This window comes from Microtus oregoni, unplaced genomic scaffold (assembly GCF_018167655.1).
Source record: "Microtus oregoni isolate MIOR12 unplaced genomic scaffold, Mior012 000000F_ref0000247, whole genome shotgun sequence".
NCBI lineage: Eukaryota > Metazoa > Chordata > Mammalia > Rodentia > Cricetidae > Microtus > Microtus oregoni.
Genome location: NW_024543059.1, coordinates 63,755,064 through 63,780,449, shown reverse-complemented (window position 1 = coordinate 63,780,449; position 25,386 = coordinate 63,755,064). Strand labels below are relative to the sequence as shown.

At 39.1% G+C, this 25,386-nt stretch overlaps 1 protein-coding gene across 1 annotated transcript; it reads left to right on the top strand.

Annotated features, from left to right (window-relative positions):
- The first annotated feature begins 7,888 nt into the window (after nt 1-7,888).
- On the top strand, nt 7,889-25,121 carry LOC121449090 (guanylate-binding protein 2-like). Its single transcript, XM_041653303.1, has 11 exons — nt 7,889-7,988; nt 10,143-10,344; nt 10,844-10,971; nt 12,986-13,095; nt 15,622-15,818; nt 16,148-16,390; nt 18,701-18,981; nt 19,989-20,201; nt 22,622-22,724; nt 23,479-23,672; nt 24,858-25,121. Exons 2-11 carry the CDS (start codon nt 10,155-10,157, stop codon nt 25,017-25,019), a joined length of 1,821 nt encoding a protein of 606 aa, XP_041509237.1. The 5' UTR covers nt 7,889-7,988; nt 10,143-10,154; the 3' UTR covers nt 25,020-25,121.
- The last annotated feature ends 265 nt before the right edge of the window (nt 25,122-25,386 follow it).

The following is a 25,386-nucleotide window of genomic DNA, read 5'->3' as shown; positions in this document are numbered from 1 at the left end:
TTTGTGACTCTTTTGTGTCACCTTTGTTATGTGACAGGAACCTGGTCCATAAGGGGTCTTTGAAATGGAGAGTGACTACTATTTTCTAGAGAGACCAAGAATCCTGACATTGAGTGTTTTTAACTAGTTTGGAGTAGAGATATGGATGAACTTAAAACCTTGGGATAGGAAAACCCTGGAAGGCTGTAAGCAGAACTTAATGCACATTTAGTTTGGGAGACCAGAATGCTGAGAGGAACATGTACAGTGGAGGCTAGGCCCTTTGGATTTCAGAGGGAAACCAGGACTCCACTGGGAACTCTAGGTCATTCTTGGCACAGTCGGCTGCATTCTCGCCGTGTACCGCATGTGTTTGTGATGAGAATTTAAAAGTACTTGGGGAAAATCAGAACACACTACAACAATTAGACTTTGCAATGGTGCTGCTGAGTCTTTTCATTAAGATCTGAAAGAGGTTTTTAAAATAAAGAAAACATGAAGTTTACAGAGGAAAATTTGTGTAAGCAACTTTAAATATTCATGCAAGGAAAGAAAAGTGGCTATATCTGCCCTTGTGAAAGAGACATCCCAGTCTGTTTATTAGGATAAGAAGTTAGTCTAGAAGGCACAATCAACCCCATCAAAGGCACCAACTTATAAAAATACAAACTATAAATAAATCTGTAAGATGAATCCTGCCTTAAGAGTATATTTCAGAAAGGGTTTCCTACTTTAAAAACAGCATCCAAAACCAAAACAACTACATCAACAAACTATCTTAGAAATTATTTTCGTAGCTACATATACCAAACACAGAGAAGTTTTTCCCACTGTGGTCCAATGGAACCTGGCTACATCTCAAGTCAGCAACAGATCTCGGCAGCAACAGCAGCTATATGGCACTTGTTTTGCAGGCATAAAAGTTTAAGGGGGTCATACATACAGTCTTGCTGCATAGTTTTAGAGATCTGTTGAGGGCAGCCAATGTGTGACAGGATCAGTCTTTGAAAGGAGATCTCCCAGAAGCCACCACATGAGACTGCAAAGGTTATACCTAGGTTTCAGTGGAGATGTTGGAGATTCCAGGGAGATGGGAAATCCATTGAGGAAAGATACAGTCACGGAATGAATCCAGCACAAGGGAAAGACTAGGTGTTCCATAGTCTCAGAGCTAATGGGACAGGATGACTAGGGTTCTTTAGAACCCAGAGGATTGCAAAACAAATTCCATCCTTATGTGGAAGTGCAAAATTTAGAGTTTTCTATGTGGGTATTCACCTTGTTTTGACATAATCACTACTTGCTATGTTCCCATTCTTCCATTTTGGAATAATAATGTCTATTCTATGCTACTGCATCTTGGAATTACACAGTTTTTTATGTTGTAATATATCAATTTAAGTGACTGCAATAGAATCTCAGGTAAGACTTGCACTATGAGCAGTGTTGAAACTGTTAAAGACCTTTGAGTGTGAACTGAACTCATTTTTGCATTCTATGATGCTGTGAGTATATGGGGATAAAGAGTGGAAGATAATCAATTAAAATGATGCATGTGCAACAAGTTGTCAAGGAGTGGACTTTGGATGTTTATATTAATTGCCAGCTTGGCAGGTTCTAGAATTGCTTAAGCAACAAACCTCTAGGAATATCTGGGAGAGACGATCTCAATTAGTTTCGTAGCAATGGAAAGGCTCATCTTAAATGTGGGTCATACCACATGCTTGGGTCTTGGACTGAATGAAGAAGGAAAAGCAAACTGAAAAACAGTAATAATGGCTCTCTGCTGTCAGATTGGCACTCAATATAGCCTGAATCTCATGCTTCCCTGTCATGATAAACATCTCCCAGATAATGACCTAAAAAGAAATCTTTCTTGGATTACTTTGATCAGACTGTTTTTCACAACAGGAAAAATGAACACCACAAGGATGTGGGAAACACCCTGTTGCTGCTTCAAGTCTCCCAAACATACATGTCTAACAATAGGAATATGAAGCCAAACATAAGGGATTATTGGCTTGAAATTAAAGTTGTTCCTGTACCAGGAAGAGATGACAGTGAGAGAAAAATAAAACAAAACAACAAAAGCATGGCCAAATCAGTCTCCATCCTGTCAGAAGTCCAGTCATCCCTTGTCATCTGTTAAGTAAAGTTTCCAGGCAAAAGGCTTCTCACACATTTGAAAATTCATGAAGAATTATAGTTTGGGTAATATGGCAGATCAATTTTAATCACTTTCTCAGTAACTTTGTAGGAAGTCAAACTCAGTATTCTTGCATTACCTGGGTTATTTTCTCGGACTTTGTAGTGTGTCTTCCATATGCTACCTTCTCACCTATTAGTGAGAATTTCAGTACCCCAGCAGAACTGATTAATTAAAAACCATTCCCGTGTACTGAAATTTGGAGGGGGAAATCATTAGAAATGCATAGAAATAGTTAAATCTCAGTGGTATAGTCCATGTATGGAAAGAGGAGGCAGGTGGATTATTGCAAACCAAAATAGGTTGCAAGATTGTTAGCGAACACTAGAAAGGAGGAAGCAGGAAAGCTAAGAAGGCAGCACAGCTTAGTCCCATCAGTCTCCGTATCTCCAGACTAAATTTTTCCATGTAGGCAGGCATCGCTTAAGAGAGGAAGAAAGGACTTTTGAGCACCTACCCACAGACGGTAAGAGACCCCCATTAAGCAAAGACCAATAGATGCAGGTATATGTAGGTTTTGTGCTCACTTCTTCAGTGCAAACACCAGACCAGAGGTACCATTCTCTGTAGTGGCGGTCATGGAGCAACAGGTACAGTTCACAGAATGTGGCATAAGTGTCATGAAGTATTAAGCACACTCTGCTCTCTCTCCTTTAGTGTAAGAACCATAAACACCTGACCATTGATATCATGACAGTTGGTGTACAATCGTAAATTATTAAATGTGTATTTAACAACTAATCTAGGGATTGTAACAATATCTGGTAGGAATATTTCTTGAGGACCAGAGAAATGGCTCAGTGAGTAGGGGTGCTTGACACCAAGCCTGACTCCTGATCACCAGGACCCACATGATGGAAGGAGAGAACTGACTCCCATAAGTGTTCCTCTGACCTCCATGCAGGCTCTGTTGTCCATATATGTCCACATGCATACGCATTTGCACATACACAAATAAATAAAAACTAAAGAAATACATTTAAAAATATGTGGTCCACACTTTCAAAGGGGAAATTACTTCATACAATGAAGGTGTTTTTATATAACAAAGAAATGATGAAAAATAATCACTATGCTAAGCGAAGTATACAGTTAAAAGCAATCTCCAGGCTCAAGAAAAAGCTGCAAATACTATAAAATTTACAGCATGCATACTTTTAAATCTTTATGTTTTGTTACTGAATTAGAAGATATTTGTCAACAGGAGAATTTTATATAGACTCTGAAATGAATCATTCTCAATCAACACATCCAAATTTTGTACAGGAGCTAACAAATTTCTTTCATCAGGACAGGGTTGGAAAGATGATATAAATTTAACCTGTATTTCAGGAAAATTTTATGTTTTACAAACAAAAATGTCCACTGCATAAAAATATATAAACGAATATTATTTTATTTTTAAGGAAGCAGAGTTGAGTATGTGCATGCAGCCAGTGGCCAGAGAGCTGGGATGACATTTCCTACTGCTGATTTATCCAAACAGAAGGAGCATTTTCATCAGCAACATTTCTAGTTGGCATGGGGCATACTTCCTCAGGCAAGAGGCTACCCTATTTTCCCACAAAGGGTTTCAAGGAATGTCATTGCCAGACACTGAGGATGGGAGTCATGAAAAACTATCCAGTGCTTATGATATCGCCATGACATTCATAAGTTCAAAGTATCTGTGGTTGCCAACATAGGGTTCACACATGACTGAGGCCATTGATGTTCGGTCCCATGAAGCACAATTAATAAAAACTCAGAAACATATATTGGGGTTCAACCTGAATATCTGAAAAGCAAAGCAGCCAGTCATTGGCTCTTACCTTGACCCCAGTTTGAAATAGTGAGCCTGCCTCTAAGAACCTCGGAATGACACTATGTCTGAGAGCTGTTTTTCCCATTTCATAACCCTCTCTAGTTCTGCAATTAAAGGCATGCGCTTGGTCTATGGCAACTAGTGTGAATACTGGAATTAAAGGTGTATGTTAGCATTACCTGTTTTTTTTTTGTTGTTGTTGTTGTTTTTTTGAGACAGGGTTTCTCCACAGCTTTTTGGTTCCTTGACCTGGAACTAGCTCTTGTAGTCCAGGCTGGCCTCGAACTCACAGAGATCCGCCTGCCTCCCGAGTGCTGGGATTAAAGGCGTGCGGCACCACCACCCGGCACATTCCCTGGTTTTTTAAGACTGAACAATGGCACTGTTTTACTCTCAGGTTTTCAGGCAAGCTTTATTTATTAAAACACAACTCGAATTCCACTATAGTCACAGGTAGAGGAGGGGAACATAGGGCCAGCCCTGCCCAGGAAACCTATTGGTTCTTGAGAGCTGCTGGAGAGAAAGTCTTTGGCCCTGCAGCCTCTGCTGAATTATTCAAGCTCCACTGGCTGCCTTCCACTTACCCACACATGTGATCCTGTTTAAACCCCTTGGGTCACAAAGCAGAACCAAAATGAAAAACAACATTTTTATTTCAAAAGTGGGGTGAATGCTTGGTGGTAGAAGTAGGGCTTGGGGTGAGAGGAAGCCAAGAAGGGGTTGTAGAAGGAGGAATATGATAAGAACATATCATATAATTGTGTGAAATTGTCAATGAATAAAATTTTAAAGTATATGAAATAAAAAAAAGAAGTTGATGATAGTGGGCTCTTACAGGGCCAGCTTCTCTGTGTCTTCCGTTAGACAGAGCACAGTGTGTTTGCCTTGGGGACTATTGCACTGCATGTGGTTAATCTGAAGCTAGGAAACTGATTAGTAGGCACTGTGAGTGAAGTTGGGAGTGGTGAGGGCAGAAGGTAGATGCTGGTCACACACAAGCCAATCTCACTCATTTGTACTCATTTAACATCATCTTAATATTTTCAAAATAATCTCACTCATTTGTACTCATTTAACATCATCTTAATATTTTCAAAATAATCTCACTCATTTGTACTCATTTAACTAACATCTTAATATTTTCAAAATAATCTCACTCATTTGTACTCATTTAACTAACATCTTAATATTTTCAAAATAATCTCACTCATTTGTACTCATTTAACTAACGTCTTAATATTTTCAAAATAAAAGTAGCACATACAAAAGTAAGATGAAGGATAGAGAGACCATGTGGTTGCAGACGTGACAGATGTGTGAGAGACTTCTAAGTGACAGACAGCACTGAGCTCTGCCTGTGTTGGAGTTCCTAATACAGAAGGATGGAGTTTGTGGAGAAAATTCTAGGAAGGTTGGCTCTACTGAGCCTGAAAACAAGGCTGCTTTTGTCTCTGTTCAAGCTGGACTCAGAGCAAGGTCATTGCTGCCTCTGAGAGCGACAGTTTTCTCCTAAAAAGAGTTCATCATAAGAAGCCCGAGATGCAAAATAGGATGCCAAGTGTAGCACAGTTGATTATAGAGGTCATTTCTGACTCAGGTCAAGACCATTGGGATAGTTTAGACTGAGTAACTTCTGGATCCTTGGCCTTTCTATCAGTAACCAGTCATTGTTGGACATCTTCAAGGCCAACGCCTTAGTAATCACAATGTGCCCTAACTGTGACTATTCTAGAGCACTCAAACACTGTGAATGTAAAGATGCCTATGGTTTTCCTTAGCTGTTGGGAAATTTTATTGATACTTAGAAATTTTATTGTCCTTTAGAGAAAGGACACCGACACAGTTATCTCTCAAGAAACATGCTACAAAGAGGACATTTAAACTTTTAAAGAATCAGAAAAATTCAATTTTATTTGCCCTTAAATTCTACACGATTCTCAAACATTTGAGATGCAAGCATCTTTGGGTTATCTAATGCGAACAGGTTTTACTGGTCTAGAGAAAACACCATCTGGTTTCCTAGCATTTAGATACATTTCAAAGAACTTCTGACCCACTTTCACTTTTAGCCATGTCACCTCTCCCTACTCCCAGCACACACACATGTCACTCATTTCTCTCACCCATTTAATGTAGTTTTCCCTCTTTCTTTAACAGTCTAGAGTAGAGAAGCATTGGTTTTGTCCATCTCTTGTCCCTTTGTTACCTTACCTTGTTTCCTCTCCCCCAGCTTTATCCTCTGTCCTCCGCCCACTATCTTCTTCCATTCTCTACCCTACTTCTATGCCATGTGTAGCATATACATTTATATTATAATAAATGTCATATACAGGAGGAAACATGAGATATTTGTCTTATTAATTGTAACACAATAAGCTAAATTTCCATCCACTTTCCTCGAAACTCTGCTATGGCCGGGCAGTGGTGGTGCATGCCTTTAATCCCAGCACTTGGGAGGCAGAGGCAGGAGGATCTCTGTGAGTTCGAGGCCAGCCTGGTCTACAGAGGGAGTTCCAGGACAGGCTCCAAAGCTACAGAGAAACCCTGTCTCGAAAAACCAAAAAAAAAAAAAGAAACTCTGCTATGTGTTTGCACGCTTTCTTTACCACTCAGCTGTTGGAGAACATCTTCTACAACTTGACTTCTGTACCTAGCACATCAATAAACACAGGTGTGCAAAGGTTCTCTGTGGTATGCTCCTTAGAATTCTTCAAGTGTATTGTTATTTAGAATAAATGTAGGACCAAGAAATGAATGAAATTAAGGAAGGAGAAACCTAAAGGGAAAATTAGATGGGAATTAATTTTTTTTAAATGAAAAGAAGAAAAATGTTATTAAGGGGAAAAGAGCAAGACAACAGAAATGTGATGACTCTGTAATGAAAATATTCTTACACACACCAGATGACTGGAAGATGGAGAAATAAAACAAAGCCCTTTAAAATTTGTAGTAAAAAAAAAAAAACTAGTAGCATAGTAACAGAAGGAGACAAACCATGGTTGGGGGTGTAGGAAACCAAAGGAAGGGACAAAGTGCTATATTGGCTTCAAAACAGTTTTGAAGACTTTTGTCTTTCCTTTGATTTGGGGTGGTTTTGGCACTTTAAGTGTGGACACCTTAAGACAACTCAGTGTGCTGTATTTTATCTTAATAGCTTAATATCGTGTGTGTGTACGTAGGTAGGTATGTTTGTATGTATGTATATAATTAGGGACAAGAGATCTTCTAGTCAAATTTTGCTTAATGATCCTGTTATTTTAATAAATTACTAAATTTATTTGTGGCAAGAATATTATTTGTGAGAATTAGATGTTATTATCCATGCTAATAATCTTTTGCACGTCAAAAATGTACATGTGCCAGCTATCTTCATTAATACTTTTTTCTTCAATACCAAGTCCTTTTTCTTCAATATTAAGTTCTAGGAAAGGAGTTTGTTTACAGCATTCAGCATTGTATAAACGTGGGCACTGTCTTAGAATTCTTACAGTCTTTGATGAGTTAGCATGAGTAACTAAATCCTCTGTGTGTTTAGCTTTTGAAGCAAATGAACCCCCCAAAATACCACATGAGGCATCCTTACTCCTATACTTCTCAAGCTGGCTCCCAAATATGGGATGTAAGGTATTGCTTCAAATCTAACCACCCCCACCCCGACTATCAGCAGGTTCTCAGCACTCTTTCAGGTGGAAAATTCTGAGAAACCTGAGATGACATTTATCTGTCAGTGAACAGTCTCCTTGAATTCTGCAAGTCACCCATGAGTGTTTTTAGTTTCACTTTTCTCCTTTATAAATGTTTTTGCTAGAGTACCTCTAGTTCAGCTGCCTTAGCAGAAAGTATTTGCTAAAGCTCTGTACTTCCCAGGAAATTGGAGGTGCAAACTCCATGTGCAAGAAGGAACAAATCAGTGGATCCAGATTCAGGTCTGAGGAAGCCTAGGGTTCTTAACTTCCCGCTCAACTGCTTTCTTCCCAAAGTAGAGGATTCCTGCTCTAGGTGAGTCAGGGGACCAGGGTGAAAAGGCTTCCAGGACACTGCTGTTTACCTGTGAAACAACCTCTCCACAGGAGGATGCTGCACTCTGGATGTGGGTCACCAGTGCACTTATAATCCAGGGTTTGTGGGGAGGAGGGAAGGTGTCCTTGCAGTGCCCCCATTTCCACTCTGCTCAATAGGCTCAAGCCAATGGAATCCAGAGAGGATCACAGGGGTTCAGGCTTCATTGTCCTTCACCTGGATGCTTCTTAAATAATCTTTACTGCATACAAATTCTCGTACATCTCATTCTCATTGTTGCCAGTTAGCACATCTCTTAAAAAATGAAGCTGGGCAACTTGGGGCATGTAAATTGGTCCCATTGACAATGCAGAAGATTATGAACTTTTCTGCAGACACTTTTCCTGGGACAATATTATTGGTTTCTTCCCAATTTATGGTGGCACAACTTGGCCTTGTTTGGTACCCAGCACCCAAATGGGCAGTTCATAACTATTGCGACTACATCTCCAGATTATTTGATACCATCTTCTGGTGTTCGTGGGCATCCACAAATGTGTGGTAAACACACAAACATAACTAAAAGGAAGGATTTTTATAATTTATGTTCAAACTATCAGCTTGTAATCTTCCTGGGTGCATGGTTCAGTGGGAAATGTCCTGATCAAAAACTCGGTTGGCCTCTAAGTCCTCTCCCCTGTATGACACAGGAAGCAGGACAGAGGCAGGCTAGGATTTATGTGGAACAAACCAGAAGTAATACATGCTCTTGTGACCATAAACCACTGTTTTTCTTGGCTTTTTTGATGATAGACCTTCTGACTAGATGAGAGAGAATTTCAAAGTCAGTTGAATTTGCAGTTCTCTGATGACTAAAGATGTTGAACACTTCCAAAATTATTTTTCGGTCTTTGTACTTCTTTTGAGAATTGATGGTTCTGTTCATTGGCCCTATTACAGTGCTCTTTTTGGTGTTTATTTTTTCACATTTATTTATTTTTTGGATAATACATACTGAAGAGCAGATGGCAATGATGTTTCTCCCATTCTGTAGGCTGTCTGTTCCCTCTATTACTAATCTCTATCAGTGTGCTTGGAATATGTTTTGGGTTTGGGGATTTCTTACAGACATGATTTCATTCTAATGGTTCTTTCTCTTGTACCAGTTGAAGGCTTTCCCTTTCTTTTTTCACTTTAAAGATTTATGTGAATCTCTAGTAACTTGTCTTCCCTTATGTTTACATTGAGGGCAAACGTCAGCTGCAGAACCAGCTGTGATAGTTTTTTAGACATCCCTGTGTTCCTTGCAGGAAGAGACATTTCCCTCTGATTTTCCCAATCAGGGGAAAATGTAATGTATTACAGCAGTGAGGAGAACAGTGACTGGGATAATGAATTAGAGTAAATAGAGTAAAAATGAGTAAAAAGCAATTGGTCTCACATGTAAAAAGCCAAGAGAAAGTGTTCTTCATCATACATGAAGAGGAGAGAGAAAGGTTCTTCACCACATTGTGAGAAAAGAAGGAAACACGCAAACCATTTCCCAAGACACAAATTACAATACATGCATGCTGAGGGGGCAGAATGCAATCAAGTTACAAAAAGTTCCAAAGAAGTGTATTATAGATCCTTAATATCTGTATATGTGGATATAAAAATTTTAAATTTAATAACAAATTAGAGATTAAAAAGATACACCACAAATGAATAACAAAACTAAATGGAAGGCACTAGGTTCTCAGTCAAGGCTTCTGGTTGCAGTAGAGCTCATCCCCAGTGTTTGGCTTAGTCTGACTGTCAAGATTCTACTGTAGCAATTTCCATCACAAATTTCCTGTGAACTACGTAGTTGGCCCTGCCAAGACTTTGGTACTGAAGATCTCTTAGCTCTGGGCATCTTTACTACACTGGACTTCTTTGCCATACTTATGCTTCTATTCCACTGTCTCCAGGATGCTGCCTTTGTTGAGTTCCTAAAGTGGCAGTAGTAGGGTCTCCTCTATGATCTATGGCCTCATTAGCATTAGGTACTTGGGTAGGTTCCCAGCAAAGGTTTGCATGACACTATTACACCCTTAGGTCCATGTTGTTGAGTTGAGTTCTTCTAACCAATACAGAACTATTTCCTATTTTATCATTTCTTACAAAAATAAGAGTACTGTCAAAATGGCCTCAGAAATCAACATGCCAGGCCCAGTGTGCCTCATCGAGAACTCTGATCAGCAGTTGGTGGCCAACCATGAAGCACTAGACATCCTGTCTGCTATCAAGCAGCCTGTCGTGGTGGTAGCAATAGTTGGCTCTTACCGCACAGGAAAATCCTACCTGATGAACAAACTGGCTGGAAAGCAGAAAGGTGAGTGACATCATCAAAGCTCTGCTGAGTCCTCTTGGCCCCTCCCACTCCCACTGTCAGCATCCAGCAAGCAGAAGGGAGGAGAAACACTCAGAGACATGGGTAATGAGGGATGGTTTGTGTCCCTCAGTGGGCTTGCTCTTTTCTGAATTAGTCTTCTCACTGGTTCCTCCCAACTCCCATTAGTTCCTCATTTAAAGGTACAAGAGTGTTTTAATTGAAGAAATAATGCGTTCATAGAGAAAGTCAACTTGCTTTATCATGAATTATAAACTATTTATTAGAGTGTTTATCTAGGAAAAGCAAGTGTCCACTGATGTCTAAGATAGGAATGAATGGCTGATCAGTATTAAATGTTCTCCCATCCCCCTTTCTAGGCTTGTATTTAAAAGCAATACTTGTACCTTGTTGGGCTCCTGTAAGTGGTGAATATGTTAATTCCAATGAGATTTCATGAAGCATGTGCTGTTTATCCCCCCATTTCATCCCCACTCTACAGGATTCTCTCTGGGTTCCACAGTGCAGTCTCACACCAAGGGGATCTGGATGTGGTGTGTGCCTCACCCTCAGAAACCAGGACATACCCTAGTTCTGCTTGATACTGAGGGCCTGGGAGATGTAGAGAAGGTACAACATAATCTTTCAAATTCTACTCATGCTTTGTCAGTAGCTCACCTTGTGTTCTTCACTCCCAATCTTTCATTTACAGTCCTGGTGAATTTAATTTGAATATTGTTCTTCAACTCACCTGACAAAGTATCCAAGAGTAGACATTAAAGTCAAATGATTAGTAGCCAGTAAGTCTTCATAATAATAATGAACAATGTTTTTTTTTTTGTCGTTTTTCTTTTACACCATCCCACAATGTCTTGGTGAGACTCTTAATGATGTTTTTAAAGTTGGCTATATATATTCTGAACATACCTGATTCTTAAGTGTGAGCCCGTGGAAATGCTAAGAATTATAATTCCTATACAGCATTATTAGTGAGAGAAAAACAAGATTTAGGCAGCACTCTATTTCTGTAAACAGAAACTATGAACAATGTTAGCATTATTTTTTTTTTTAAAAAAAAGGCATTTAGCTATGGACTTGCTTACAATTTCTGAGGCTTAGTCCATTATCATCATGGCAGGGAACAATGCAGCAGTAAAGACAGGCATGGTACTGCAACAGGGGTGAGGTAGCTGAGAGCTACATCTTGATCCCTAGGAAACAGAGAGAGAGAAAGAGAGACAAACAGAGAGAGTAGAGACATAGAGACTGACAGAGAGAGAGAGAGAGAGAGAGAGAGAGAGAGAGAGAGAGCAACAGAGAGACTAGTCTTGCCATTGGCTTTTGAAACCTCAAATCCCACCCCAAATGATACAACAAGGTCTCACATCTCTTAATCCTTCCAATTCTTTTTAACTTTCTAACTCCATCCACGATGAGTAGCATTTAAATATATGAGCCTATGGAGGTTATTGCCTTGCAAACAGCACAATTTGCAATAACATTATTTTTCATGGAGGATCACATTGCTCCTCTGTAGGAGGTCCTTTTGTCTATGTGTTGCTTTCATTGATTGAATAAAGAAGCTGCCTTGGCCTTTTGATAGGGCAGAACTTAGATAGGCGGGAAAGACAGAACTGAATTCTGGGAGAGAGATAGCAGAGTCAGAGAGAGAGAGCTGCCATAGAGGCTCCAGGTTAGACATGCTGAATCTTTCCTGGTAAGCCATGACCTCATGGTGATACACAGATGAAAAGAAATGGGTTAAATCAAGATGTGAGAATTAGCCGATAAGAGGCTAAAGATAATGGGCCAGACAGTAATTTAATTAATACAGTTTTTGTGTGATTATTTTGGGTGTGAGCTAGCTGGGTGGCAGGGATGACAAGCAGCCCTCTCCTCCTGTAACACTCCTCTCTACAGTCTGAGAGACACAAACTATCTTAAAGGACCTTACTTTCTCTAGTGCTAAATATCCCTGTGGTAGTTTGAAAGAAAAATGCCCTCCCACCCCCAAGGAATTGGCAGTAGTAGGAGGTGTGGCTTTTTGATTAGGTGTAGCCTTATTGGAGGAAATGTGTCATTGTGGAGACACTCTATGAAGTCTCATGTATGCTCAAGCCATGTCCAGTGTCAGAGACCACTTCCTGCTGCCAGTGTAAGATGTAGAACTCTCAGCTCTCTCTCCAGCACATGTCTGCATGCACACTGCCATGTCCCACCATGATGATAGTGAACTAAACATCTGAGCTAAGCAGCCCAATAAAGGCTTTACTTTATAAGAGTTGCCATGGTCATGGTGTCTCTTTACAGCAATAGAAACCCCGACTAAAATAGTCTGTTACCACAATATGTTCTGTGAGTGAAACCCAGCACACCAGTTAGAGTTTAGTCATCGTTCACCATTATGACTTTCAAGTGTGAATTTACTTCATGGTCTCTTATACATTGGTGTACATCTTCTTATTTATGTTATATAGCATGAATTGTTTACTCATAAAATCACTGTACAGGCATAAATTATTATGTAAAGTTAATGACTTACTTTTGATAACAAAGTTAATGGGAGACAGACATGGGCTCATCCTTGGCTACTTGGGTTTTTGGACAGTCTCTTAGTTACTCTTCTTCACTCACTGGCCTGTAGGGAGACAACCAGAATGACTGCTGGATCTTTGCCTTGGCGGTCCTCCTCAGCAGCACCTTCATCTTCAACAGCATAGGAACTATCGACCAGCAGGCCATGGACCAACTGCAGTATCCTTTGGGTGTGGTGTATAAACAGTATTAAACCTAAGAAGAACAGCTTCATTATTTCATGAGATAAACAGGTGTTGGGTCTGTTGATCCCCCCCCCCCAGACCCTGAATTTCCTGTAAACAGCTTGTTTTCCAATGCTTGCAGCTCATCTGTGCATAACAACTTGTTTTCCTGTGTTTGCAGCTGCACTGAGCAAGAGACCCTCAGGTGTTCTTAATGGAAGAGGAATGGTTTCAGTGGATTTGGCTGGAGAGTAGTTATCTGGACCACAAACAATTAAGGGAGCATTCTTGGTGAATTCAAGGATGACCTGGGTCCCCATGTCTCTGTCTGCCTGACTCTGTGTGTGTCATTCTCCAGGCCCTTGCTGGAGACTTGCAAACTGTCATGTAGAACAGGCACCTACTGTACCATAGTGCATAGCGAATAGCACAAAGAGCAGACAGGGTGTTGTGTTTTACAGACAGTCAGGGAAGGACTAAGGGATTTAGATAATCCTTTTCTCCTTACCATCTGGGTTTATCTTGGTCTGTATCACCAGTTCAAATTTTCCTCACCCATATGGCCTTAAATTCAGCAATACACTGCTCAGAAAATCCATATCTAGATTAATATCTCATGTATGTCCAAATCCTCAACATCAGTTAAAACTTATGTCCCTGAAAATCAGTATTCCTGCCAGCATCTCTAAGTAACACCACTTAACTACCCAGGTACGTGCTATCAGTGATATATCCAGCAATCTCTCAGGTGCTCCGAGGTATTGATTGTTTTTTCTTTTGTTTGTTTAGCTCACACTTTGCATGTTATGGAACCATAGAAAAGACAGGCATGCTTCTTCTTCCTATTTAGACTGTGCAGCACTTTCTCATTCTTCTATCAGTGAAAACATGCTCAGAGTCTCTGAAGTGTGGGCTTTCAGAGCACAGCACTTCTATGTCCGGTCTTTTATTTTTCCAACTATCCACTCAACACAACATTTTTTAAGCAAAAATTATAAAGCTCTACTAACTTTCTAAAGACTAGAAACCAGAAGATATTCTTTACATCTCTTATACTGTTCCCTTCCCTTCTCCCACTGTTTCCATCCTGAACTCGTCTATGTCATTGTCACTGCTTGCTCCATCTCCATGACATTGACTTCAAATATTGAGTTCAATAAACTTCTTTACCCGGTTGGTATTTATATTATTTGGTTTCACAGCAGATTATAAACTGAGCTCTTCCTCTTTCTGAGTGACTTGAACCTTAGATTTAGAGTTTCTAAGTTTTCTGGTATTCTACCTACCACACCAGTAAACTTTTTCTGTTTCCACTCTCTTCTTTCTTTGGCTTCTAAGTGTATAACTCAATTGCTGTGCCTCTGCTACCCTTGTTTTCCTTTGTGTCTCTAGGTGCTGTCATTTGACCTCAAGGCCTTCTGGGTCATCTATGTGTCAGTTGCCATCAAGTTTATAGTCATGACAACATTCAATCTTTTGCATTTAGCTGCCTTTATGTAGATATCTAAGAGACAATCCAAAGTCAAAATATACAAAAATCTCTCCTTCCTCCATGTTTCTTATCACATTAAAGATTCTCATCATTTGCAAAATTGTGCAGATTCAAAACATTGTAGTCACTGGACACAACCATTTTCTAGTACTCTAAAAATCATTATTCCACAAATGTTCTCAGTTCCATTAGCAAACCTATTTCCCTAGACTGAGACAGTCTCCTCATATCTTCCACAAAAACACTCTAGTCTAAGCTTTTTTTTTTGTCTCTTGTCTTGGACATGTCAACTGCTAAATTATTCTATGCTTATACTTTTGATTCCCAGGTACATTTTCAGCCAGTGTGATCTTCAGAAATGATATTGTACAATATCTTCTCTATATAAGTCTACTAATGCCTTCCATTTAGTGGAAATAAAACTGAAGACTTGGCTTTGTTTAACTTGATTGTCCCACATGTATGTCTTTTGGGCCTTCTATGCCACCACACTGGCAACCCTGATTTAAATTCACTATAGAATCATGTTTCCTGGTTAAGGGTTTAGAAGTGATGTGACTTCTGTTTGTAATATTCTTCACCTGCACGCCCCATGGTTGTATCTGTTGATTCATTTGGATTCCTGATAACCTAGGACCTTAGAGAACACGGTGGCCCTTTGAAGACTTTCATGTGCTCATACCTCACACACGTGTGCACTGATTCACTATTTCTTTGAGTAGTTCATTTTTCTGCATCATAATTCTTAGACGTATCTGATGACTTCTTTGACTTTTCATTCACTTATTTGTTATCTGTCTCTTTCAAGCAGACATAAACTCCGTGTATTGGCATTCTGTCACTTATTTTTAAATTTTTTTCCCAGGATAGTGCTTGTTCCATAGAATATATTAAGTAGATGTTTGTGACCAAGTGACTATTGGAAATAAATAAGCTAACAAGTAAATATGTTAGTTTTGATGGGTAGTATTGGAATTTAAATCATAAAAATGGCATTTTCCATGTAATTTTCTTAACTTAGTATTCTAGCTATGTGACAGAGCTGGCTGATCTAATCAAATCAAAGTCATCAACTGAGCCGCATTACATAGATAACTCAGCTACCTTTGTGAGCTTTTTTCCAGTGTTTGTGTGGACTCTGAGGGATTTCACACTGGAGTTGGAAGTTGATGGAGAGGCTGTCACTCCTGATGAGTACCTGGAGAATTCATTGGCTCTGAAAAAAGGTAAATGGACTCAATGGAAGCTGCAGATACAACAATAACAATAGCATGAGGGTCACTTCTGCATTCTTCATAAGGAAAGTTCTTGATCCTATAATTGTGCCATCCTCAGTGCTGTTATGGCAAATGAAAAAACAGCTGCCTGAATTTGAACTCTACCATCCACCATTTCTTAGAGAAAGGGGGTTTCCTTTTCCATTCCTTTATTTTTATATTGATGACTCCACATTATCATATTTCCCTTTGAATTGGGAAAGTTATAATACTGAAAGGGTCATGTATTTTCAGTAATTTTTTTGAAATTTACTTTATCTAATTCATCCTTCTTTAAGGAACTGATAAGAAACATAAACACCTAAATGAGTCTCGGCTATGCATCAGAAAGTTCTTTCCAAAGAGGAAGTGCTTCATCTTTTACAGTCCTGCTCAGAGGAAGTATCTTTCCAAACTAGAGACAATTCCAGAGGAACATCTGAATGAAGAATTTGTAGAACAAGTTAAAGAATTCACCTCATACATCTTCAGCTCTGCCAATGTCAAGACTCTGTCTGGTGGCATCATAGTCAATGGGCCACGTATGTCACCCCCTTCTACTTCTTACATGGGATTTTCTTTTGCTCATTGTAGGATACTGAGGGATGCTGTCATTGAAAATGCAGTGTATATATCACATGATGGTATTTACTTAGGAACTAAATCTGTTTCTTACAGTCTCATATTTGTGATAGCAATGCAGGGTCACTAAATCTAAGGAAACCCTGGGAACAATCTTCCTTTGCTCATGATCCCTACTAATGAGCAGGTTACCTGAAAATCACAAAAAAGCAACATATGGAACTCATAAGAAAGGCCTACACTACTGCCTGAACATTTAGTTATTTTCAAACATTCGTATATCATTTATATATGTGAATCAAATACATGTGTGTACATATTTTGATCTATGTATGCAGATGCTTTGTAAATATATGTACACATGTATGTGCGTATGTCTTAGGTTGTATGTTAGATAGCTTGGTGGTTACTGTTAGGGGAGGGGATGGTGGCCTTCTCTATTTGTTCTGATTTTCTTCTTCAACCTGCTTGTATTCTTCTTCTTCTTCTTCTTCTTCTTCTTCTTCTTCTTCTTCTCCTTCTCCTTCTCCTTCTCCTTCTCCTTCTTCTTCTTCTTCTTCTTTTGGTTTTTTTAGATAGGATTTCTCTGTAGCTTTGGAGTCTGTCCTGGAACTAGTTCTTGTAGACCGGGCTGGCCTCGAACTCACAGAGATACTCCTGCCTCTGCCTCCCAAGTGCTGGGATTAAAGGTGGGCGCCACCACCACCAAAAAAGTAAAAGAAAAAGCAAAAGAAAGAAAAAGAAAGGCCTAAGGCCAGACACAATCTTTAAGCTTCAGGAAGGTAAGAGTTATATGCCTGAAAGAAGAGAATGCAAGGAGTGTCTCTCATTGGAGAAGGATAGGACCATAGCCACGATGGAGTGGTAATCTCATGATATATCAGAAATGTGACTTAAGTAATCTATAGTTGGCTCCAAGTGTTGTGGGAAGGTCTCTAATTACACATATAACTCTCCAGTATTTTGCATGTGATACTTTTCAGTTCTAAAAGGGAGAGATTGAGAAGATGAACTCTCTGCTTAATGGAGTAGAATTAAATGGTCATTGAGTTAGGCTAAAATTATGGAAGTAGAAACTGTCAAAGGGAGATGTCAGCTAATACATTTTGATATAAAATTAAAAGCTTTTCATTATAATGAAATATGACAGTGTGGTAGGACTGATAACGACCTATAAATCTATCAGCTGAGATTGAAGCTCACCACCTCTTTCATGTTGCATTCTTTCTTGAGGTAGTAATATCCAGAGGAAGATTTTTATTTTTGGAGTGGGTGAAGTTGTTTGGTTTTGAGTAACTTAGTAAAAACTTTCCCCTGACATTTATAATAAGGAACAGCATGCAGTCATGTAGCTTCCTGATGACAAGTGTAGGGCTGACAGGAGAATGGTTTACTTCTTATGTACGCATATCCTTTCTTTGATTCCAGTACCACATGAACTAGAATGGCTGTGACAATCTATAATGTTATTTTTGCAAGGTTGGTGGCAGGAGCATCAGAAACAGAAATGCAAGGACAACATTTGCTATATATCAAGGTTTAGAGAAATCCGAGAGACTTCAGACTTACAATAAACAGCAAAAAATAAATGATCACACACATATCCAACATGTAAATGGAAATTTAAGAAAAATAAGAATATCTGTGACTCATTTCAACTATAGAAACAGGAAAAAAAAACATACGAGATGCACTCATAGAGAACTCTTGGACAGGAAGGACCTAAAACTGCTCTAAATTGTCTGAGAACTGGATGTAGTGCCTTCAGGCCTATAAACAACACAGATGTGGGAAAAACCTAGACATCTTGGTTATTCTATAGCTTTTGTGAAAAAGAAAATCTGGATGACCTATTTATATACCATTGAAAAAGAACTAGTAACATATGTTACTAGAAATGAAGAGACGAAGGAAGGAAGAAAGAAAAAGAAATTAAAAAAATATGTAATAGCAACAAAAGAAGAGGTAAAGGAGAAAGTTTTCTTTTGGCCATTTAATAAGAGAGAAAGGAAAGATAATGAGATATGAATAGGAAACGTAGAGTGAGAAAATGAGTAGACATAGTGTCTTAGGCCATCCATTCCTAATTGCTGTGATCATTTCAATACAAAGTCTTCCCTGGGATAAATGTGGCAGCGGTAAAAACGAGCTTTTATATCCTCTGGATCTAGAGGTTAATATGTCATTCCCTTGTTGTTCTTTCTCAGAAAATCCTAAAAACTATGTACTCTGTCCAGCAATTAAAACTCATTTTAAAGTCCTTTATGTAGGTCTGCAGAGTCTGGTAGTGACCTATGTCAATGCCATCTGCAGTGGAGAACTACCCTGCATGGAGGATGCTGTTCTGGCTTTGGCCCAGACAGAGAACTCAGCTGCAGTGCAAAAGGCCATTGAGCACTATGAAGAACAGGTGAACCATAAGGTCCAATTACCCACGGAAACCCTCCAGGAGCTGCTGGACTTGCTCAGGCCTATTGAGAGTGAGGCCATTGAGGTCTTCATGAAAAATTCTTTTAAGGATGTAGACAAAAAGTTCCAGAAGGAATTAAAGGTATGTGTGATACCCAAAATCAGAAGAAAAAAAAAACATGGGCATTTTCTGGGATGAGCATAGTCTTTAGTCTCTAATATACTGACACCCCATGAAGTGAACAGATATGCAATGGTTACTGAAAGACTAGATTCTTCTGGACATTGATATAAAAGATTGCAATATAGTTAACCATATTTTACACAAAATTTCATTCTGTTTATTAAATAAATGCATGGGTATTTAGTCTGTGATGATCCCTTCCTTATTAGCAAGCCCAAATTTACTGATATTTAGAATGATAGTTGAGGTCAAGAGTTGTAATGAAGCTAAATAGTCAATGTCAATAGAAAAGAGGCATCTTCATTTCTAAATTACTTTCAGGAAGTTATATATATATATGTATATATATATATATATATATATATATATATACATATATATATATTCGACTCCATTATGCCCCCTAAATATTGAGATGTCCATCATTATCATCTTCACATTTCTTTAGAATTGCAGTGACAAAAACTGTACAAAATGTTAGAATATCAAAAAGTATTTTTTTTTTTTTGCTGAGTATGTCTAGCAAAGCCTCTGGCCTTAATGCTCTGCTTTACCTCATAATTGGACTAGAAACCTCTGAAACTGGTGTTGCTCATCCTATTTCAGAGACAAGAGATCATCGGTCCATGAAATTTAAAACTCGAAAACAACAGAGTGGTGGCTTCAGGAATTCCCACAGGAGCCTGATCTAAACTATTCCTAAAATTAGAGACTTGAAAAGACAAAGGTTTCCTATGAAGTGGTGTCTGTGCTTTGATAGTTACATCCTAAATCAGGAAGGTGGGCAGCAGGAGGGGAACAAGGAGGTGCCTTCAGGAAATCTCAAACTGAAGGACCAGTTTTAGCAGGTACACCATGTAATCTTACAGTGAGGTGAAGAGATAGGCCCCATTCAGACATTTGCCAGTAGTGTATTGTGTTATCTCCCTCCTCTCAACCATCTGTGTGATTTTGTCTGTGTTTAGTACCTGCTGGATGCCAAGCAAGATGCAGTCATTAAGAAAAACATGGATGTGTCATCAGCTCGTTGCTCAGATTTGTTGCAGGATATCTTTGGTCCTCTGGAAGAAGAAGTGAAACAGGGGACATTTTCTCAACCAAGAGGTTACTATCTCTATCTTCAAAAGAGACAAGAGCTGGAGAAATATTATAATCAGGTGCCTGGAAAGGGGATTCAGGTAAACTGAGTTAGCTGGTACCATTTTGGGAGGCTGGTGTGGAATCTCCCTCAAATGCTAGTGAGAGCAAGGAAGATGCAATGATGTTGGTGGAGAGTGCCCTTGCCTTACATCCACCCACAGAGAACCAATCATGATACAGACAGCAGTTTCTTCCTTGGGAGTACAATCTTGTTTCTTGAATTTATTCATTCCTTTATTTATCTAATCATCTCACAGTGATTTATTTATCCTCATGTTTCGAGTACTTCTCAGGGTGCTAGAGTTACTGTAATTTATGCAATAAATAAACCAAACCAAATCCAACTACAAAGTTCTTCCTCACAACCACAAGGTGATGCTAGCTCTCTGACTCGTGATAATGGTAGTTAGGGCAGTTGACAGGTAGATTTTTCTACAGTTTTCTAGAAGTTAATCCACTGAGTTCTGACACCAATTCTACTAAACATTTACTATTATTATCTCATAAATAGAAAAGGAGAGGTCGGAGAGTGAATTTAAGACCTCACACAAGATCACATAGTCAATGAATCAATTACAGCCTGAATGAAAATCCAGGTTTCATAGTTTTGCCTTTAATGGCTCTAAACTGCTCTACTTAGGCAATAGTGGGTAAGATTAGATTTAGCTACATATTAGTTTAGAACTAATATATGCCTTTAAAGGTGCTAAATATTTCTTGCCTTTTGTACAAAAGAAATGAGATAGAAAGAACACATCCACTCTAATGACTTGTTTGTGTTCTGGGTTCAAGACCTTTTTCCTTTGTTGTATTCAAGAACTTTAGAATATGGTGAGCTCTGCCAGGCCATATTCATGCTCTGAAACCATTGCTAGTGATTATATGTTTATGCGATTTTAACTAGAATTTACTTCTATTGTACAGAGAATAATATATACAAAACAGTATATTTCACCCTTGATATAAGGCAACAAGAAAGTTCAGCAGAAAAAGAAGTTAGACAGAGAGAGAAGTAGCTATGAAGGAAATGGAAGTATCAGAAACCAGAAATACTCTGTAAGAATAAATTGATGCTTTTTAAAAGTTCTGTTTAGTTGGTGACAAAGAAAATATTTTCAGGGCATAATGGGACAGGCCAGAGGTTGGAAAAGGCAGCGGCTGTCTTGGAGGACACTCAAAAAGACCTGATATTTATTTGGATAAGTTAGAAAGTCAGCAGTGGTTTAAGCATCACTGTGTTTGTTACTGTTCTGTTGATGTGAAGAGACACCATGGCCAAGGGAAGTCTTATTAAAAGGAAACATTAAATTTGGGGCTTGCTTATAGCTTCAGAGGGTTAGTTCATTATCATCATGATGAGGAGAGTGATGGCACACAGGCAGGCATGGTGCTGGAAAAGTAGCTGAGAGCTTTACATTCTGAGCTGCAGGCAGCATCCCCAGAGAGACACACTGGGCCAGGCATGGGCTTTTCACACCACAAGGTCAGCTCTTGTGACAGACTCCCTCTAAGAGTCCATACCTACTCCACCAAGGCCATACCTCCTCATCCTTCCTAAACATTTTCACTCTCTGTGACTAAGCATTGAATCATATGAGCCAATGTTGGCCATTGTCTTCCAAACTACCCCAAAGACCCTGCTTGAACTATTAAGACAATATTCTGGATGCTCTGAGAATGATCTGCAGCAGTCATTCTGGCAGGAGGAAAGGTCTCAGGGCAGCAGATTTGAAAGGAGTAGATGGTCAATAAAAGTTCCTAGTTAGCACTTCAAGGTAGGCCCCATGCTGGGAAGTACAGAGCTAAAAGAAAACAAACTCAATGGTATTATTGTAAACTTTCTGTATCATACTGTTTTTGTTAGAGCATTAAAAAAAATCTTATTGGCCTTTTGTTTGTATTATGGTTTCCACTTTTGTGTTTTAGTGGGTTTTGTCTTGCGTGTGTGTCAGTTTCCTGATTTTCATTTTCTTGTTTCCTTTTTTGGGATTGGTTTTTGTTTACTGGTTTGTTTTATAAAGAGGGATAGAAAGAAAAGGCACACAGTTGGGTAGGTATGAGATGGGCAGGACCTGGGAGGACTTGGGGGAAGAGCACATATGATCAGTATATATTGTATAACAAAAATTTCTCAATTAAAAAAAACATACATTTTGAAGCCAAAATCCAAATTATTAGCTGATGGTAACTTATAGAATAGATACTTCAAGGGAAATAAGACATCAAAGATACAACTAGATGAATGGAGTCACCTGTTAGTAAAGTTTGAACAATTGAAAATGATCTAATATGATGGGATCTCAGGTTGAGATTTCAAGTTTAAAATCTTAAACTTGAAATACTGTTTGAATCACAAAGTATGTGTTTATAGCTGGTAGCATTAAATTGAATTAAGATGACATGATTTGTCTTCAGCTCATATTCTTATTTCCTCATTGTAATTTCTTACGGAATTTAGGCTGAAAAGATGCTGAGAATGTACTTTGAGTCCAAGGAGGATGTGGCTGATACACTTCTAAAGATGGATCAGTCACTCACAGAAAAGGAAAAGGAGATTGAAGGTGAGAGCTGCTGAGAAAACAGATGTTGGAAATTCTTTTCTTTTCTTTTTTTTCTCACGCTTTTCCATTAACAGGAATTTCCATTAAACTAGTGTTTGTATTTAGTCCATTGTTTTTTGTTTTTTGTTTTTCTGGCACTGTGTCATGGTGTTTACTGAAGCTCTGCACTTCCCTGATACTACCAGTTTTGCATAGCAGGGAAGGGCTGGGATAATGCAAAAACCAAAAGTCACATGCATCCCATCATTTAAAAGTTAACTCAGCTCTTATCAGTTGCTGGTCCTGAGTGGCCAGGGGGTTATGTAAAAGCTGACCTTCAGTTTGTAGAGGGCCACTTCAGCCTTACAGACAGAGCTTCCAGTTGTAAAGCAAGGTAATACACTGTCCATAGTTAATCCTTAAGTGCTGAGAAAGCTGCTGACAGTCTGCTCTCATTCTCCTAGGCTTATAACTTTGTAGTTCTTTATTTCTAGATTCCTATTTCTGGAACCTACATTTCTATATTCTTATTCTTGGACTGTTGACATATGAGGTTGTCATTACAGAGAAAGATGACAAATGTCTCTCTTAGCTCCATGGTGGCTGATTTAAAATGGTAGATGTGACCATCTCCCTCCTTGTTAACTGCTTTTATAGGGCAAAGAGTCCACAGAAAATTTCTGTCAATGATAGGATTTTTTTTCCCTAAAGTGACCATAGACAAAAGCATCTAATAGATTTCAGTTCTCGTGTTCTATGCTTTTTCTTTTCTTAGAGGAACGTATAAAGGCTAAAGCTGCTGAGGCTGCAAACAGAGAACTAAAAGAAATGCAAAAGAAGCATCTGCTGATGATGGAAGAGAAGGACAAGAGTTACCTTGAGCATGTGAAGCAGCTGACTGAGAAGATGCAGCGGGAGCGGGAAGAGTTAATAGCTGAGCAACAAAATATTTTACTCCTTAAACTTAAGGTACCTGGCTGCATCATTGTAATTTTCAGATTCTGCGTCCAATCAACAATGTCTATCAGGAACCTGAGACATCAGATTCAGGTTAAGGTTTCACCGGATTGTGAATGAAGACTCTGTGCCACCCCTACCCCCAAATACAATGGTAATAACACAAGATCCTCCAAAGTGGAGTGAGTTGTTTACATTCTCTATTACAGTCTCAGCCCCTTGCTGCTTTTTCTTCTGCCATCTCTGGCTCTGTAAGGCTGCCTATTGCTGGATGAAACCCTTTATCAGGGCATCTCTGTTAAACAATAGTTTTGAACTGCAGATTATTTTCAGGTGTTTTTAAGGATTTCTGTGACAAAATCTTCAATTAACCTTTCAAGGATTATCTTTTTCTTATGTGCTAGGCAGAGAAGTTGTACTTGCTACATGTAAAATGATTTTTGCATAAAACTATATGATGCAATATTCAACTCCTATCTTTTCTACCAAATGCGACCCACAGAAATTTTGTTCCTGCCACACCTCCCATGACCATATCTCTGGAAGCATCCTAAAGAATAGACACAGTCTCAAACCATCAAGAAAATGGTTAAATGCTCACATTGCCAGAAGCATTCTATTTTCTGAGCATCCCTCCACATCTTTACTTAGGCTTCATGGTTGTTAATAAAAAAGTGTGAGCACTGAAGATCCCAGTTACTTCAATATATTTATGTCTCCTTACTGGACACTAAACATTTTGAAGATGTACTAAATTCCTTACTTGAATGCCTGCCCTAATTCTGAATCTGGTAGTGATCTTCTCTTGGTTTTCTGTCAGTATTGTCACTTTATTGCATGTGTTTGATAGTCCACAGCACACAGATCAGAGATGAGGCAAGAAAGAGGGAAGCTAGTGTTGATGTTATAGAAAATTGTGTTTTACATGAGCCAAAGGATCCCAGAATTAGAATCAGAGTTGTGGGCCACTGGTGTTTTAGGAACTGGTAGACAGCATTTCTAAAGTTTGAGAAAGCACAGGACTTTTTTTTTTGCCATATGAGGAGATGGGAGAGAAAATATAGAAGTGGAGAAAGGAAAAAATTGTGGGAAAAATTCAAAATTCCCCCAAGGTTTAGTATAACTTTCAAAGGAAAGCTTGTGAGACACATGAAGAACATGGGAGCTGTCTGAGTTCACTCTTCATCTCCATTTTAGGAACAGGAACAACTTCTCAAGGAAGGATTTGAGAAAGAGAGCAAGACACTTCTTGACGAGATAGAGAAAACCAAGGAAGGATTTGAGAAAGAGAGCAAGAAACTTCTTGAAGAGATAGAGAAAATCAAGAGCAGGATTTCATCATTATGCACCATACTTTAAACTTCAAACCAACTAAACCTCTGCACCCAGGTCTGACTCACAAGATATTTTCTTTGGGGTCAACTTTGGGCCATGAAGCGACTTGACACTGAACTATACTTGAAACCATGGTGCTCTATTGGGAGGAGAGTAGAAATAAAATCAACTAAGTAAAGTTTAAGTATAAAAATAGTGTTTTACGACTTCGCCCCCACTACCCTCTTTTGGCGCGTGGCATCGCCCAGCGCAGCCTATCTGGGCGCTGGGTCCGAGTACCCGGGGCTCCCGGGCGGGCAGCAGTTCCTTTGTTTCTGTGGCCTGCCTGCACCAAGCGGGGTAGGCGCTTTGTCTGCGAGCTGCCCAACCAGCACGGAGGCCTGATCTTTCG